Consider the following 17,032-nt stretch of genomic DNA (forward strand, 5'->3'; position numbering starts at 1 on the left):
GCCCACATTGGTCCTTCGAGCCGGATATAAACCAGCGACCTATGGATATACCACAAGGGTCATCATTTATATCCAAAAACAAATATAAAAGATGCATAAGTCTGTTATCCATAAAGTTAGAAGGTTAAACACAAGGCTACTCTGTACAGCGCCACACGCCACACAACATCAAGAAACATCATAGAAGGAAAGCTAGAAGGAAAGAGAGGAAGGGGAAGACCAAGAAGAGTTTACATGGAACAGATTAAAGAAAAGGTTAACGTCGTGTCTCATTGGGAAGTCAAGGAATTGGCATTTGATAGACTGGAATGGAAAATGCTACACCGACAAGAGCGTGGCTCTTAAATTGATGATGATGATGAGCCTGGAAAGTCCCACTGATACTGATTATGCGAAATGTTTACTTAATCCAGTATATCCTAAGAATGCATAGGCTTATTTACTTGTTTAAGTTTGTGAATGGAACTGGCTATTTCGTGCTCGACCTCTAAGTTAGTAGGTGCATAATGTGCAATATGCAAGGACACACATGCGTACTTAGTACTGCATAGTTTAGCTAATCGCTAGTGCATGTACTTACTTAGGGAGTGGTTTGGTTACTCTAAGAGGTGTACCTATTTACTTGAGAATGCGGACAACGTATTATAGCCATCATCACTAATTTAAGAGCTGCGCTGTTGCTGGTGTAGCATTGTTCATGCTACTTTTTAGGGGAAAATAGGACAGCGTGGTTTCCCTCTTGCCTCGGCCCCGCAGTATTCTGGGATGGCGCCCAGAGAAGTCTATTTCAAAGCCGTACTAGGACTCCTGTCCTCCGCCTCTCCTGTTCCGATGTTGAGCTGAGCTGTGCTTTGTTGACAAAGTTTAACCTAAGCGGAGTTATTTATTCATCACCAATTTAAGAGCCACGCTCTTGTCGGTGTCGCTTTCTCCATGCTATTTTAGGGAAAAATAGAACTGTAACAGTGATTTTGAATCTTGTCTTCCGCCCCGCAGTACTCTGTGGCGAGAGTGGGATAGCGCCCTGAGTAGTGTATTTGAAAGTCGTACGAGGACTCTTATCCTTCGCCTCTGAATAGTACTGACAGTTACTGCTGCCCTCTGCCAGGTTCCAGGTTACAGGTGAGTCGCGTCTTCCGTCCTATATTGCTATACCGACTCCCAACTCCGCTTCTGCAACCGTTGAGGTCTTAACCCGTATCCATAGGTAAGAGTTCTACGTTATACTCCCTATCCAAACTCGGCTACCATCTCACTCCGCCCTAGGAAGTAGGTAAGAGGCGCCCACCCCCGCAGCAAGGATATACAAAGGACACACAAAAATCACGTCAATTCGACGCTCCGTTTTGCTGTGAAAGACGGACAAACAAACAGACAGCCACCCATTTAGAATATTAGTAAGTATGGATAAATACATATAGGAATGTGAAGCCAAAAAATAAATAATATCAAAAGTGAGCGGGTCTATACCTACACCCACTCCTCGTCAGCTATGTTTAAATTAATAATACTTACGGGGCGAGCTTTTGACATTAACTTACACGTGCCAATTAAACTTGCCATTAACAAGTGGTAGAAACCACGCGAAATCAAATATTTATGATTTAAACATGAATTCAAACTCTCAAAGCCGAAATCAGTGGTTTAGCCCGTTCAAACCCGTGCCGTGAGTTGTTGTAGATTTGCCGCATATGGCATAAACTACTTGGCCGGACAAATGGGGAGCGCTGAGGGCTCTCACCTGGTACAAAATTTAAGACAACAGGCCTAAGGGTGCCTGGGGTGATACGTCAAAAAAAAAAAACAAATATTGGCCGGATTTAAATTACGCGTTTTTCCGAAAATTTCTTTGAAAATTAAAGATGAAGATTACCTTACTTCGTTTGGCTAAATGAATTCTATAGTACCTATAGGTACTTTAAATCAAACATTTGTAAACAAATAGCCTACATGTCCGAGTACAGGGAACTCTCCTCACGCAAGGATCCCGGCACCGACCCCGCGGGCAACGATACCGACCCCGCCGGCGTGGTCGACGATTTCCCTCATTCAGTGCTTACAGCTATCGTCTCCCTAGGCTATAACTCTTTAAAATATAGTTGTATTCTGAGAAGGTTCTCTCAGAAGATGCCCTGAGCCGAGGTTCTGTTGTCTTTAATTTTTATTCCAAGTGACAACCCTTAGCGCTCCCGGCCAAGTACCTAGAAACCCTACAAGGGTAAAGCCAATCGTGAGACATCTTCGTTGCTTATGGAATTCAGCCGTGGATAGGCGAAGCTAGTTGTAAAGATTTCGGAGTGACTTCGAATCATTGTTGACTCGTTCCACCTTTAGAAATATCATCAATTTTCATCTAGAGACATTGCGACATTGCGGTTGCGGTTAGAACAAGATTTCGAAGTTGAATAACGTGAAACTTGTTAGTCCTTAGGTACACGGGTATCAAATTAACTTGAGAGTAGTATTAAGTTTAAGTACAGCATGTTACAGTTCTTTTACGTCGGTCTTGGCATACAAAGCTGTCTGCATCCCAGTCTAAAATGATCTTCCAGTTAGAGGTGATCCCTCTGCAGCTTAGTTGAGTAAGTCGTTTCAGTGTTGTAGAGGGACCATGGTATTGTGGTGGAGTGAGGACAGGATGCCAGACATTCCCCGCTGCCCCTCCCCGCCCCGCGTGTCCACGAAGGCAGCCGAGCAACAATCGATGTCACACGAAGTTCGTTTGTCGGCCGCTACGCTCCCTTCCACCGTCGCGCTTTCGCCTCGCTCAGCCAAACAGTCCACGTTATCACGCAACGTACGACACCGCACTGCGTAAACAGCACAAAATCACTAAATAAACCTCAACCAAACGGCAAAAAACAGTTAAAGTTTCGTTTAAAATACCGTTACAATGAGCAAAATAAGATCCGGAGTGAAATAAACAACGCCTGCACGCTGTTCCGCCAGTTTTTTTTTATCTAGAAGGCGCGAGGACTGTTACAAAACTGTATAACTACTGTGTGATAACCCCTGTGCGATGTTGGGGGAGAATTTTGGTTAAGAAATTGTGTCCGGACGTTTTATTGGACTTATTGCGAATGTGTATTGAAACGTTCATAGCTATCCACGGGCGCACTGCTATGCGCCACGATCTAGTACATTTCATACGACACACATCATCTGACCACTACTGCGAAGGCAGAATTTAGCTTCCGAGCCAGGTGAGACATACAGCAACTTTCACCTGCATGGGGAACTAACAAAGTCATCTAAATAAACGAATGATAAATAGCTAACATTAGTAAGTATATGCAAACAATGTAGGTAAGTATAAATCAACAGTTATCTGTACTCATTGCACTAACCAACATTGCTTTAAGGTTAATAATATTAATCATCCTGAAGCATTAGGTAAGGCCATGTACTTATAAATAAACTAACCGTATAAAATGTATAGATTATAAAATATAATCAACCAGACTCCGAAAGCCAATATGAAGAGGAAAACTTTACGAAGAATTGTTTACACGTTGATTCTGTTACATAGAAGCGTATTACATACTAATCCAAATGCATTCTAAGTAACCATGCAACTACGCAAGATCAGAGTTTAAAGACCTTTTGTGTGGGCGCCATTTCTACGAACCTGCATTTAAAATAAAACCCGAATACAACAAAGGGAACGTCTACAATGCCCAGCCTTGCAACTTTCATGCTCTAGTTATCTCTTGTGCATGTGTTATTGCAAAATCAGGTAGTATTATTAGAATACATTCACAACACAGCCTCACATTCGCAATGCAGGCAAACAGACAAGCGCAACTGCAGTGGTCAGTATCACAAAGGCAACTCTGTATTCTTTTTCTTGTCGTTTCGATGGCATTCAGATTTTTTCAGCCCAGTATTTTGCCACTCGGACAGCATTTTCGGTGGCATTCATCAACTCTGTATTATGCTTTTATTATTCAAGCTCTGGAAGAAACTCTTCTTAACTACGTATATGATTGAAGACTTCGGGCGACCCACGTCCGTACACACTTAATAAATTGAGCCCAAGGATGCGCCCTTGCGGCACACTTTGATGAGGAGAATTTATTATTATTATCTTCGTTGATTTGTCGATTTTTGTTCTCCATAGTACCGAATTGATAAGCCCTTTTGTAAACAAACAAATGACAATAGTACGAGATAAAAAAACACATCAAAATATTGCAGTCAACATAACTTTCATGTTGACATCACTGCTTATCTAACAGCTTTAAACTGAGCTTCAGTGTTGCAAAACCTCGAAACTCGCCTTGAAACTAGTTTTATCTGGTTATTACCAGTTTCTTGTTGGAAGCTGTCAAAGAAAGTTCCAGAAATATTCCGTTCCTCTCGCTTAAACTCTGTCTATAGCAATGAACCTACTTTGATATGAATGAGAGGTTTTATTGGCACTTTATCAGTTCGAGAAGACACAAGTGCTAATGAGCGGGCACGTTGTACGTACTGTGATGAGAACATCCCAGAAAAGTATAAAGATACTCATAAACCGATATTTGCGTTAAGCTATTATGTAAACATTTACGTCATCACTGATTAAATGACACAAAAACTAATTAGTGAATTGAACACAACTCAAATCAAGCAAAGTCAATATTTTCAACGAAAAAACTTTTGAATAAAATTTACTAAGAATTAATATAGACTTACTTAAAAGCAAAAAATATCCCGACGAATTAAGAACCTCCTCTTTTTTTGAAGTCGGTAAAAAAACTTATGTGCTTTTAAAATAGCAACATTATGCGAAACATTATAGAGCTAGACATATTTACTTACAGCTGTATGAGAAAATGGTCCGATGTGCAAAAAAACATTGGCACAAATCACTAGATTTTAACTCGTTTGCGTAAAATATATCCTCCAGACGCCCTGGAGACAAATCTGGCTGCAGAATGTGAGAGTTCGAGCCAAAATTGTCTAATGATTTGTTACTTCGGAGCAATGAACACTCGCTAGGTAGAATCGGGATTTTTCAATCAGTCCGAGCATGACTTCACGTGGAAATTGATGGGAGGCCATGTCACATGTTGAACATGTCCTAGCCAACCGTACTATGACATCGAATCCTCTACTGCTCAGTCCAATGGTCATTGCGGCGGGTTCTACTACTTACTTGAGTACCTACTGATATAACATGTAAAGCCTTTCACCTGCCTTTGGTATGTAACGTAGCCAATCAGCTCGCGACACCAAACACTTCAGAACCCCGATACCGACCCCGGCGGCGTAGTCGACGACTTCTTTCAAATATTTTTCCTCTCACATAATGCCATCTGCGGCAAATCTAAAATAAGTCACGTCAAAAAAAAGGTAAGTATATAACGTTGACATGATAACACTAGTCATAAATCATTAGATTAATAAACAATTTTAATTTATCCCGAAGACGACAATGAGAATGATGTGTCTTTTTATTATCCGTGGTTTAGCTGTGCCGAAAAAATTAACAATAAAACAAGAAACGAATTGACGACGCATTGAGAACTATAATATAATATAACTATTTGCAAATTAAGTGAACACATTGAAAGTTTTAGAGAAAATAGAGACAGAAATGCATGTGAAAAACAGGTCGTGTGACTTATTACACTCTTCTTGGTTATCTTGGTTTTTTCAGCGTTCAATGTTCAAATGTTGTCTGATTTTTGTAGAATATTCTCACGGACTTTGATTTATAGGTGTCTAATTATTCGTTTATCTGAGTTGATTGAGGGCAGTTATTGAATTAATTAACCTCATGTATACTCGCGTCTAGTGCATAATCATTCGACAGGTTCCAACAAAATTTTCCAAACACAAGACAAGATAATAATTTAGTTATGACCTTAGGTAGTTTCTTTGCTGAAACGGATCTTTTGTTTGGAAAATTTTCACACGTGTTTCAAATAGTTTCAATGGTTCTTGAAAATATCTATTGCGAAATAATATTATGGAGGAAATAATTATCTATGCTAAGTTACCATCTGTCTACAATGTTATTATCTATCTTCTTTTCTTACTTCTTCTCTACCAAAAATCACGTGTGTAGTAACTGTCTATCTTTTCTTTTGTGTTCACAATACTTTTGTAGAGTTGCAACGCAAGGCATTCAGTACTAGGCCGTAAGTCGAACATTTCTTTTTCTTTGCATCCCTGACCAATACATCTAGATGCCTATAGTATGAGGGTCATCAAAATTAATATAAAAGCCACGCTCTTGTCTGTATAGCATTCTCCATTCGTACCTATCAAAGCCCATTCTTTGATTTCTTTGTAAGACACGACGTTCGCCTTTTGTTTAATTTGATATCGTAAGCTCTTCTTGGTCTTCTTCTTCCTCTCTTCCATTCTATTTTACCTTTGTGCGTGTATTGTGTTTGTATTATGAGGATACTTAGTAAATACAATTACGACTCAGCTAATTTCAAATACAGAACTATGATCACATTTTTTTGTATTTATATGGTAGGTGCCTACAGCAAAACGGAATACTTAATGTTATGTTAATATAATTAACACAGGTGGTTGATTTCCAGTTTTGAAAACAATAAGAATAATTGTTTGGTCTGTTAAATTTCAAGGCTATCAAGTTGTTTAACAAGTCGAAAATGTTATTGTTTAAAAAAGGTTGCTGGGCGAAAGATGAAGCAAGTTTGATATGAAAAATATGCATATAATGCACCTTAACATTTTAAAATCAATACCTATATAACTTTGTTACCTAATACTGTAAAAAAACAATACAATACACAATCCGTTATAGCAAAAAAGGAACATACAACAGAGGAATAGAAATTAAAAAAAGTACAAAAGACGGCCTTACTAAAAGGTAGTAATTTCTTCCAGGCAACCTTTGGATGAAATGGACTACAAAATCCAAACTGTGTGCCAACATTGTGTTCAAATCGCGATGGAATCTAAATTGAAGGTACACAAGGCTAATACATAAGGTAATGCTAATGCAATAAGCATGAAATGAGATCCTTTATACCGTAGCTGAACATTACAGCAATCTTGTTTATTATTTATATCAGAATAATTTATTCAATGTGCTTAAATATCATGGATAAACTTATATTCACTATGCAATGGAAACGTCAAAAAAGTGAAACTTTTCGTGGGTGAAAGCGACAAATGAAACGACGGACAGATTTTTTCCAACAAGAATACTATGTATAAGAATTAAGACATGTGAAAGAAAAAAACAGTTTACTTACTGATTTTTAGGGATCAGGACTCAGGACACACACAAACCGAATACCTTTATGTTCAAAGCCAAAGGGTCATTATATCGTTATCAAAATGTATTATTGCCTTTACGAAGATGTTGTATCTAGGATAATATTTCTTAATATCGACGTCGACACAATCTAAACCAATTCAATCATTGATGTAATAACACAATACAAAGCAAAACCGTTTCATTTACCTCGATCATTTATTTCTTCCAGTCGCATCAATTTTTCTTTGTTTTTGACGTGACTTTTAGATTTGTCGGAAATAGCATTCACTACTTGGCCGAACAAATGGGGAGCACTAAGGGCTCTCACCCGGTACAAAATTTCACCAGTCGCATCCTCCTGCAGTTCTATTACAATATTTGCAATAGTTTCATCAACCGCTGTAGAATATGTAAGAACCTTTATTGCCTATTTCAGACTAATCACGATTATTCAAGTGTCTTGCCCTAGTTTGTTCTAAATGCGTATTCTACTTGCATTTTAATGCAAAACTGCAGACGTAAGCGTTGAAACAAAGGAAGTAAACAAGCCTCAATGAATTATGCATTTCACTTGTCCAGCGAATTAAAAATATATAAGTAAAGAAACTATTCTGGATTAAGTAGATACGTTCATTGTTTATGTAAACGATGACGCAATTCTCATTCAAGATTCCTTGGTGAGTACAGTGGAAGAATTTTCATTGTCAATTAAAACACGTTTGCAGCTAAACACAACCTGCCAAGAAAAACTTTTCCGGCAAAACCATTGTCTTGATAGGTATAATTAGGTATAATGAACAGCTTTTGTCTTCTTGGCATACATAACTACTGTAAAGACGAAGGAAAAGTTTCTCTGTAGTTATAAAAACTGAAAAGACATGTCGTACATCTAGGTAATTTTTTAAATTTTACAGTAGAGCGCTTTAACGATTTTTATTTTGCCATATCTACGTTAATTACTAAGTTAAGTCACTCAATTTCAGATTTTTTGACATATATGACTTTTAAGAACTAGATGTGCGATGTGTTGTAGAGAAAACCACATAAGTGTCTTTTTAAAAATCACATTCTAATGTGATTTCCTCGATTTTTTTAATTATTTTCTTCCGTGTAAAAATTAAGGCCCTAAATTTTAAAAAATAACCTACATGAAACGAGCTTGTCTATTGCGAGGTTTTATTAACAAAAATTACATCGGAATGTGATTTTTCAAAAAGGTGCATACGTGGTTTCCAATAAAAAGCAATGATAAGGTTGGTAATTGCCGATCACGACTGTAATTTTCCCCCTAGAATGTGACAACAATAATGGCGCATGGCGGTCTACGTATAATTCATGAAACATGACCACGGCTATCACGCCATGTTTGATCATCCTGTGAATAATTTCACCGCATTCGTAACGATCACGAAAAGAAAACCCATAACCACAACAGAAATGGCGGATGAAATAATTGGAAATTAATGGTTAGGTAATATTTCTCACTGTATTATTTTTCTTTTGTTTTATTTAACGCCATGACGACGGGAAAAATAGGTAATGAATGATTTCATTTTCGAATTTATTTTCCTTCCCAATGTAGATTCCATTTTCAAGTTCTTCGAAATAATCTTCATAGGGTTTTTGTCTTCTAAAGAATCAAATCTTCTTGGCAATCACAATGCATTTGATTATGCCCTCTAGCCGCTGTGTCATTCATAATATCTATTATAAGAGTTTAGACTTTGGCTTGGCTCGTTTTCATTAACATCAATAAAAAGATCAGCAATTGCTTTATTAGCATCACTTTGAGGTTGCCGGATTGCCTTCAAACCGCAAATTCGTTGCCAATTAAGCATTATTACAAAGGCATCAATTTAACCCATTGACGCCAGTTAATATCTGTTGTAATTAGTTATATAAAAGGCATTCTGTTGTTGGTTTTTAACGTTTTGTTTATAATTAAAAAGTATATTATCGAAGCATAACCTATTAGCGTTCTTCTGGAATTATCTCCCTTTCATTTACATAACACTACTGACACAAATATCTAACGTAATATTCATGTAAATGTTGTCATTTGTTCATCCACAGCTATCATAATGGGTGTAATATCAAGTGAAGGTGTGATCGTTTGTTCCAGATCGCTATTGATGGCGCTGCTCAGCGCTCAGCCTCACAGCGATTGGTATACATATTTCTGGTTGATATACTGCAAAATCTACTCGGCCATCATATGGTTGGTCGGCAATCACTGCCGCGGAGCTGATAAGAGCCGGGTCGTGATAACCGCCGGCGTTGGGAGCCAGTCGCCTTCAGGCCTTCACAGAGTGCGCACGCGCCGCAGGAAACCGCAGCAGCAGCACCGCGTTAGACACATCGTCGTCGCTTTAGCCAGAAGACCATCTTTGAGAAGAATAGTGATGGCCCCCGGAGCTAGCACTGCCCACGCCATGATGGAAGACAAGGAGAAAGCACTCCACGGAGCATTGGCGTCAGGTATTTCTTTTTACCAATTTTTAATTCACGTTTTGGAAATCACTGTCTTAGACTGCCGCAAGAGACGTTAACACGGTTAGGTTTGGCCAAGTTTTCTACGCTCGGCTTAAATGAGTTTCACGAGCTGGCCTTCTGCGGCTGATGACTGAAAACAAAATGCTCATTGAGGACAAGACCTTTTCAGTGAAAGCTTCTCAGAAGTGTCATTGACCCGGTTCATTTGTGAATTTCTAGATGGTTCCCAACTTTGCCGTGGGCCCAACAAAAGTGTTCTACAATCGAGTCAATGTATCGTAACAATCCATAACAATCCGCGTCATTCATATCAGGTGTTTTTCCGGGTCCATTGCAATGGTAACTCGTTGTTTTAATACCAACAGTCACTCGCATTTGCATTTCAACAATCAAAATAATGAACCATCTATGTTTATGTTTTGTTCATTCTTTACATTCGTTAACATTGAACTGTTTATATTTAGTACTTCCATACCGTTCCTTAAAGTTGAATCAAATTTAAGAAAAGTGAATGCTAGTTGCTTCCGTAAAGTACAATGATTTCCTATTCAGTCTTGTAAGGTCATTTGTGAATTGATGAATAAAATATTTGCTAGTAGTATTTAGAATTATGTTCACTTCATGTTTAACAGTAAGTACTTTTATTATTTGCTATTGGGCAAAAACCGCAAAGGCGAAATTTTCCAGCAGGTCTAAATAGGTTCTAAATCTTAGTGTGTAAACATCACTCCGAATAACAGTTTTCTTCGAATAGTCGGATAATAAATTATCACGGGTACAAAGTACAAGTGAAAATAGAATTCACAAATTAAACTAGTTGGCGTTCGACCAAATCATGGACAACTTCATAAAGTATATGCCAAACAAATTCGAAGAAGCCAAATATGATGATGTACTTGACTGAAATGAAATTCTGCGGAAATGAAACCAAACTTTTGCAAAAATAATCTCTTGGTCTTTGCCTTGGTACATATATACAGGTTAGGCAAGTATGATTCGGTCGGTTTACATTAATTTTGGCAACGACACTAAGGTTATCGCGTAAGGTAGGTAGTATCGCATCGCATCGCTTGTGTCACAAAAATGTGCGTGAAACCTGTTCGATGAATGATGTCACATAAATAGGATTGTTTTATTTCGTCACGATTTGGCCAATGAGTTCAAATTGAAGATGGGCAATGGTCGTGGAATACTCCGTGACATCGTTTGCTCCCTGGCTGTAACATACTGGCGCAGTGCCAAATGCAGCATTTGGTCACCGCACGGTCTGACTCGATACGCTAACTCTCGCCAGCTTTCATGCGTAGAACATGCAATCTAAACGTGATCGGACTTTGATAGTATTTTCGTTAATCCCTTATTTATCATATCAATAAATTCTTGTGAGAAATGTTAAGTAAAAGTAATAAAAAGTTCAAAGGCGTCGCGAACGTAGAAATAGGTAAAGATGCGTAATTATTAAATAGAGGAAGTGACAGACTGCATTAAAAGGAACACAGTTCCATTGCAGACGACAGAGTCGCCGATTGTTAGTGATCCGGTCAATTGCCTTCGGACGTCTCGCTCGATTCAATATCGTCAACCGGGAGTTCATGCTTGGACTCTGGACCGTGAACTAAAATAACTGAGATGACGTCTTCCTTCCTTCCATTAAGACATTTATTATTCTTAAGAGCCACTGTGTTTAATTGAGGTTAAAATAATATTGCCATGGGAATTAATTCCTTTCAATAAACTGCTATGTTTTTCTCTATCCATTGTTTAATATTTTGTAAGAGTACTTTTCCAGGCATGAATAGGCATAACGATAGTGAACAAGTCAAAGATCGTTGTATATCAACGTGGCGTGACGAAATGTAAAAACAATGTTACGTAGTACCCCGACCTTAGAATCGGTCTTATTAATATACAATACAAGTCCAGAAAGGTTTCACAGTTTCACAAAAGATCCGGCACTTCTTGGGCTAATGCCTCAAAAACCTGTATTTTTAGTTTTTTGCACAGATAAAAAAGCTGATTTTAAATGTCGGCGCCTGCGCAAGTCAGTTCGTTAACATTCAAAACGGAATAATAAGCTCACATCGCGGTGCTAGTGACGTAGGTGCCACGCCTCCCGGAGGCCAATCCGCTCAACAAACAATCGCATCTAATGTAACAAATGCTAATAATGAATAACTTAAAGCTATTTTATAGGTATTACGTAATGTTTATAATAAAGATGATAATATACTACACAATGTTGATGACGAAACCGCATAGCAACATAAAAACGATAGATAAAATTAGTTTGTGCGCCAGATTGCGGAGTGTTGTTCAGGCATTATCTTCGCGAATGTACCTGCCCCCAGTAGATTTATCGCTTGCCGCGAGTTGCTATGCTACTATCAACCAGTGCAAATAATAAAGTTGTTTACACTTATTATCAAGCAACGTGAAGTTGAAACAGATTCAAACAAGAAAGAAACAAATACAAATGCTGCAATAGAGTTAATGCTCTGCAAATTGGTGTTCCTAATGCGTATAATTGGTGGAGTACTGAAATAAACGAATGTCCACCTAATTACAGAACATAACAGCAATTAAAATACCTAATTATTATGAAGCAGAATATTTAAAATTAAGGAAAAACTTTCCATATTTAAGTAAGTTCCATAAGTATAAGAGTCTAAAACAAGAAAATCAACTTAATATTTAGAAATATGTTGATACTCTTGTCGTTGTGAATGCCATTTGGTTCGAGAACTTCATTGACATCATTCGAACTGCTGTTACTCAAGTTAGAGATAAAGTTGTTTTGAGGGCGTATCAATTGACGATAGTGTACGTAAACCTACAAAATTGACGAGCTTGCGCAAGAGTGGGCGTTAGTTGACGTTTTGATAGTAAAGGTACACAATATACCTAACGTATCAAATACCAAGGTCTTAGCCTAATACTATCTTTGTTATATTTTATTGTTCTTTTTTTATAATGGACTTGTTAGATATAAGTCATGTCGTCTCATTTTTTTATGTCTTTATGGTACAATGACTAATTTTAAAGCACTTTGTTTATTTTAGCAATTACAAACTGAGTAGATACCTATCATGTTTTCGAAAAAGAAATGGTGTTAATTGATACATTTTAATTGAAGTTGAATTGATAATGTGAAATCAATAAGCTTATATAAGACAAACAAGCGTATCGTAGAGAATTATCTCGAAGACATTTACGATCATAATCATAACAATGTTCATAGGTCATTTCTAACCATGTACGTCAATAGGAAAGATCGTTAGAAAGTCAGTAAGTAAACATCTGACTGCGATCATCACGGGAAGACCTCATGGAATCTATCGTTGTCCATTGATTAAAATGCATCAGCTGTATTCTTGGACTGTTGAATCATAATGCTAACAATTTTCCTTTTACCGTTGGGATACTTCCAAGACTTTCCAGGCTACGTTCACCAAAAGCAATACATATGGCGTCGTACAGCTTCAATGTGATAATTACCTGCTTCTCGTTACTCGGGTACATAATTATTCCTAAATACAAAGTAATGACAGAAGCATGTGTAAAAACAAATTTTTGCTTGATCTTCTTCTTCTATCGTGTGGATTGTGAGGTGGATTACCAACCTCATCAACCCTGGTGTCAGAGTTATTACTTGATATTTGGTTCACATTATAGAATTATGTTGCTACCTATATATTGCTTCTTTTATTTTGATCAAGGTAATATTAGGTTGAAGATGTAATTGTGCGGAGGTGTAATAAAAAGGGTCATCATTTATACCCAAAAACTAGGATAAAAGATGCATATTATTATGTCTGTTATCAATGAAATTTAAAACGTTTACAGCGCCATTTATATTGTGTTTGAAGAACGTAGCCTGGAAAATACCCATTACTCGTATAAATAACATACCTACCAAATTATTAATTCATACGTAACACATTCTTATGAGAATTCTATGGCTTACGTCGATGTAATGGGTTTTGATAAGGGAAATATGAATGTACTTAATGTTGCTCTACCTACGTACCTATTTAGTCTACATGTGACTGAAATTGACCCAATACTGTCCGTGAGTTTGTCAACGAAATCGTTTTATCTATCGGTGGTCCAAATGCGACATGTGGCTCCCAACGTGACTTCTATAACTGGCACGGTGCAACCAAACGAGGTGCCATAGAGAGAGATAGACACATATCGAGTTTAGGCGCTAATTAATATAGGCATTATACTCGTGAACACACATACATGCATAAACTCACGCCCATTTTCACCGGGGAAGCAGAGACTATGGAATTCCATTTCTATCCTGGCATACTTCTCTTGCTTCCACCAAATTCATCAATCGTTTCATACACGCACGCCGGTTCAGAGTAGAACGTACTGAACCTTTTCTAAGAACATCTCCAATTTGGTCAATGTACGTCCTTCTAGGTCTTCCTCTGCCAGCCCTACCACCAGCCTTCGCTTTGTATACTGCTTTCGTAATCCTATTATCCTTCATCCGCTCTATGTGTCCAAACTAACTTTACATTCCCTTTTCAATCTTAAGTAAATGTGGGTGGAAAGATCTGTTTCCTATCTTCATAATGTATTAGCAATAAATACAGGAGACGTGGAAACAACCGGTGGATGGTTGCCGTACCCACTGAGATCACTTTCTAAAAATACAAACCGCGCCTCTTCGTTCCATTTATATCTGTAAAATGTCAACATCTAATGAGACTAACAAACGTGGAAATCACCAGAGCCAAGACAAAACAATGCGTTTTGTATGTTTCTCACAATTCCTCGTGTCCCATTGTGCTGTCATGACATCTGGGGGGTTAAAATGGTCACATCGAAGCAATTCATCTAAGAAAGCAATATTGCTATTTGACATTTGCGCAAATAAAAGTAAGTGGGCAATGCAAACAAATGTCAAATAGCAATATTGCTTTTTTAGATGAATTGCTTCGATGTAGCCATTATAACCCCCCTGAACATTATCAGAGTAAAACATATTTATACAAAGTCGCAGCTCGTTATGAAAGGGCGAGGCAGACATCGAATGGAAGACCTCGAAAAGGTCAAACAACTTTGATCCCGGTCCCAAACAGGATCAACAATGACGAGCTTTGTTTAATGTCAACGAAGCGCATACATGTAGGTAGATACTTCGTCTTTGTCTCTCCTGCGCATCGCAATATTGATTATCATCAACATAAAACCAGAGTCATGCATCTCAATTTCACAGATTATCTATCATCAAGTTAATACTTATCGCTAGGTGCTCGTTGAGATCATTTATTTCTTTGAGCATGTGGCTCGGGGCAAAGTCCAATATACTTAGTTGGCACGCTCGACCATAGGCTAGAGCGCGACGCGCACCGAAGGGGCCACAAAGTTTATTTTCTACAAAACTGATAATTATAAACGATGTTATTGCGTTTCTATTATCATCAATCTAGTTTAAAAGTCAATAGAAAGTAAGATAGTACGGCAATATAACACGTGCAGGTAGATTAAACAAGCAAACGGCTCTAACCTTTGCTTTGTTTGCGGTTACATGTGGTTCCGGCCAAGTAGTTAATGCCATCTGCGGCAAATCTACAATAAGTCACGTCAAAAAATAAAAATTAAGGTCACATGTGGGTTTAGGTATGCTAAGCAGTAAGCACACCATGACGTAAGTTGTGTGGACGAAACAAATGGAAGGCTCGCCATCGCGCGGCATTTTTATTGGTCGGATTTTTCAATTGTTTAGTGCCAGAACAGCTGTATAATTACGAACGTATCATCATTAAAGCACTACGGAAATTCAAGGCGAACAATCGAGTTATGGTATCAGAATGAACTTTTTTGACGTGACTTATTGTAGATTTGCCGCAGATGGCATTAACTACTTGGTCGGACAAATGGGGAGCGCTGAAGGCTCTCACCCGGTACAACATTTAAGACAACAGGCCTGAGGGTGCCCAGTTGGGTGCGAACCTCGGCTCAGGGCGTCGTCTGAGAGGAAAAATACTTGAAAGAATTAATCGACCCTAGTGGGTCGATAGCGATAAGCGCTGATTGAGGAAAATCGTCGACCACGCCTGCGGGGTCGGTAATCAGAAAGACCGAGTGACAGTGTAAAGTACAATAACTTTATCATAATGTTATGTGGGCTGTTGATTCAATGAATATTTTGGTCCAATGAAATGACAGTTTGTTATCTATTGACTCGGACAGGCGAAGCTAAGGTCGAAACGTCTGATAAAAGCTTTGCTATACATAGTACTACATAAAATACCTAATCAGCTTCAGTCTATTTAAAGACTACTTTGTAACTTGATGCAGCATGTATTAATTACAATTACTTGCTTAAATTATATTATCCGTTCATTATTATTACAGTTGTAATAATAATTCTTATTTTAAGGTAAATGCCTATTCTTGCGGTAGTAACATCTCGACAGATTGCCTTGGCCTGACTAACTCAAAATCTGGTTATTAACAGTTTCTGTTATCTGCTTCAATTTTTCAAGTGAATGATAAACTTGAGTGTACTTTACAATTGGCCGGAACGTATCGTAGCTATTTTCGGATTTATCTTCTGTTCCGATATGATCTGATTATACCTACTCTCATTTATCGTTACATTATCAATCAACGCATGCTATCACTCATTAATCAAATAAATATATGAATATGAATCAATTTGATGATCTTCTTCCATTTGGACTTTATACTTTTACTCCCGCAAAGTGAAATTCGGTTAACAGGACGGAGATGGGTCACATCGAAGTGGGTCGGCATTATTTTTAAAACCGTCAAAATTTTTGGAAATCCAGAATAACTTTCAAGGAAAACGTTAGTCAAACACAAAACCCAGTATATTTATATCAGATAGATACATTTCCAATAATTATGTTATTTGCTTACTTACTATGTCTTTTACTTATTTTCCCATTCGTAAGTATACTATGATTCTTGCGTACTTACTCCTTATACAGTTCATTGACCGTAACCTATCTTGACTTATTGTTACTCATCTGTACTTTTCAAGTTCCAATAGTTTCGGACTAAGTACTTACTTACCTCAACAATCAATGAACCTAAATACAGAGTAATTTCTTCTTTAAACTGAAAATCTTCAGTAATTTGGTATTTTCAATTGTTACAGTGTCTCTGCGCACACGCCGCATCAGCCAGTTCGCGCCACTGCTCATCGTACTGGTTGGTCTGCCCGCCAGGGGCAAGAGCCAGCTTGCTCACCGCCTGTCCAGGCACCTCAACTGGAATGGAGAAAGCACTAAAGGTTAGCATTAAAATGTCAACACAGTCATACGT

At 38.0% G+C, this 17,032-nt stretch overlaps 1 protein-coding gene across 1 annotated transcript in view; it reads left to right on the plus strand.

Moving 5' to 3' along the window:
- The first annotated feature begins 2,705 nt into the window (after window positions 1–2,705).
- Window positions 2,706–17,032, plus strand: part of LOC126373801 (6-phosphofructo-2-kinase/fructose-2,6-bisphosphatase-like) — a 29,822-nt gene continuing 15,495 nt past the window's right edge. The window contains exons 1-3 of the mRNA XM_050020104.1: window positions 2,706–3,203; window positions 9,351–9,706; window positions 16,866–17,000. Of these exons, the coding sequence (XP_049876061.1) occupies window positions 9,361–9,706; window positions 16,866–17,000 (481 nt within the window). The 5' untranslated portion in view covers window positions 2,706–3,203; window positions 9,351–9,360. The remainder of the gene's footprint in view (window positions 3,204–9,350; window positions 9,707–16,865; window positions 17,001–17,032) is intronic.

Source organism: Pectinophora gossypiella, chromosome 16, assembly GCF_024362695.1.
Source record: "Pectinophora gossypiella chromosome 16, ilPecGoss1.1, whole genome shotgun sequence".
Taxonomy (NCBI): domain Eukaryota; kingdom Metazoa; phylum Arthropoda; class Insecta; order Lepidoptera; family Gelechiidae; genus Pectinophora; species Pectinophora gossypiella.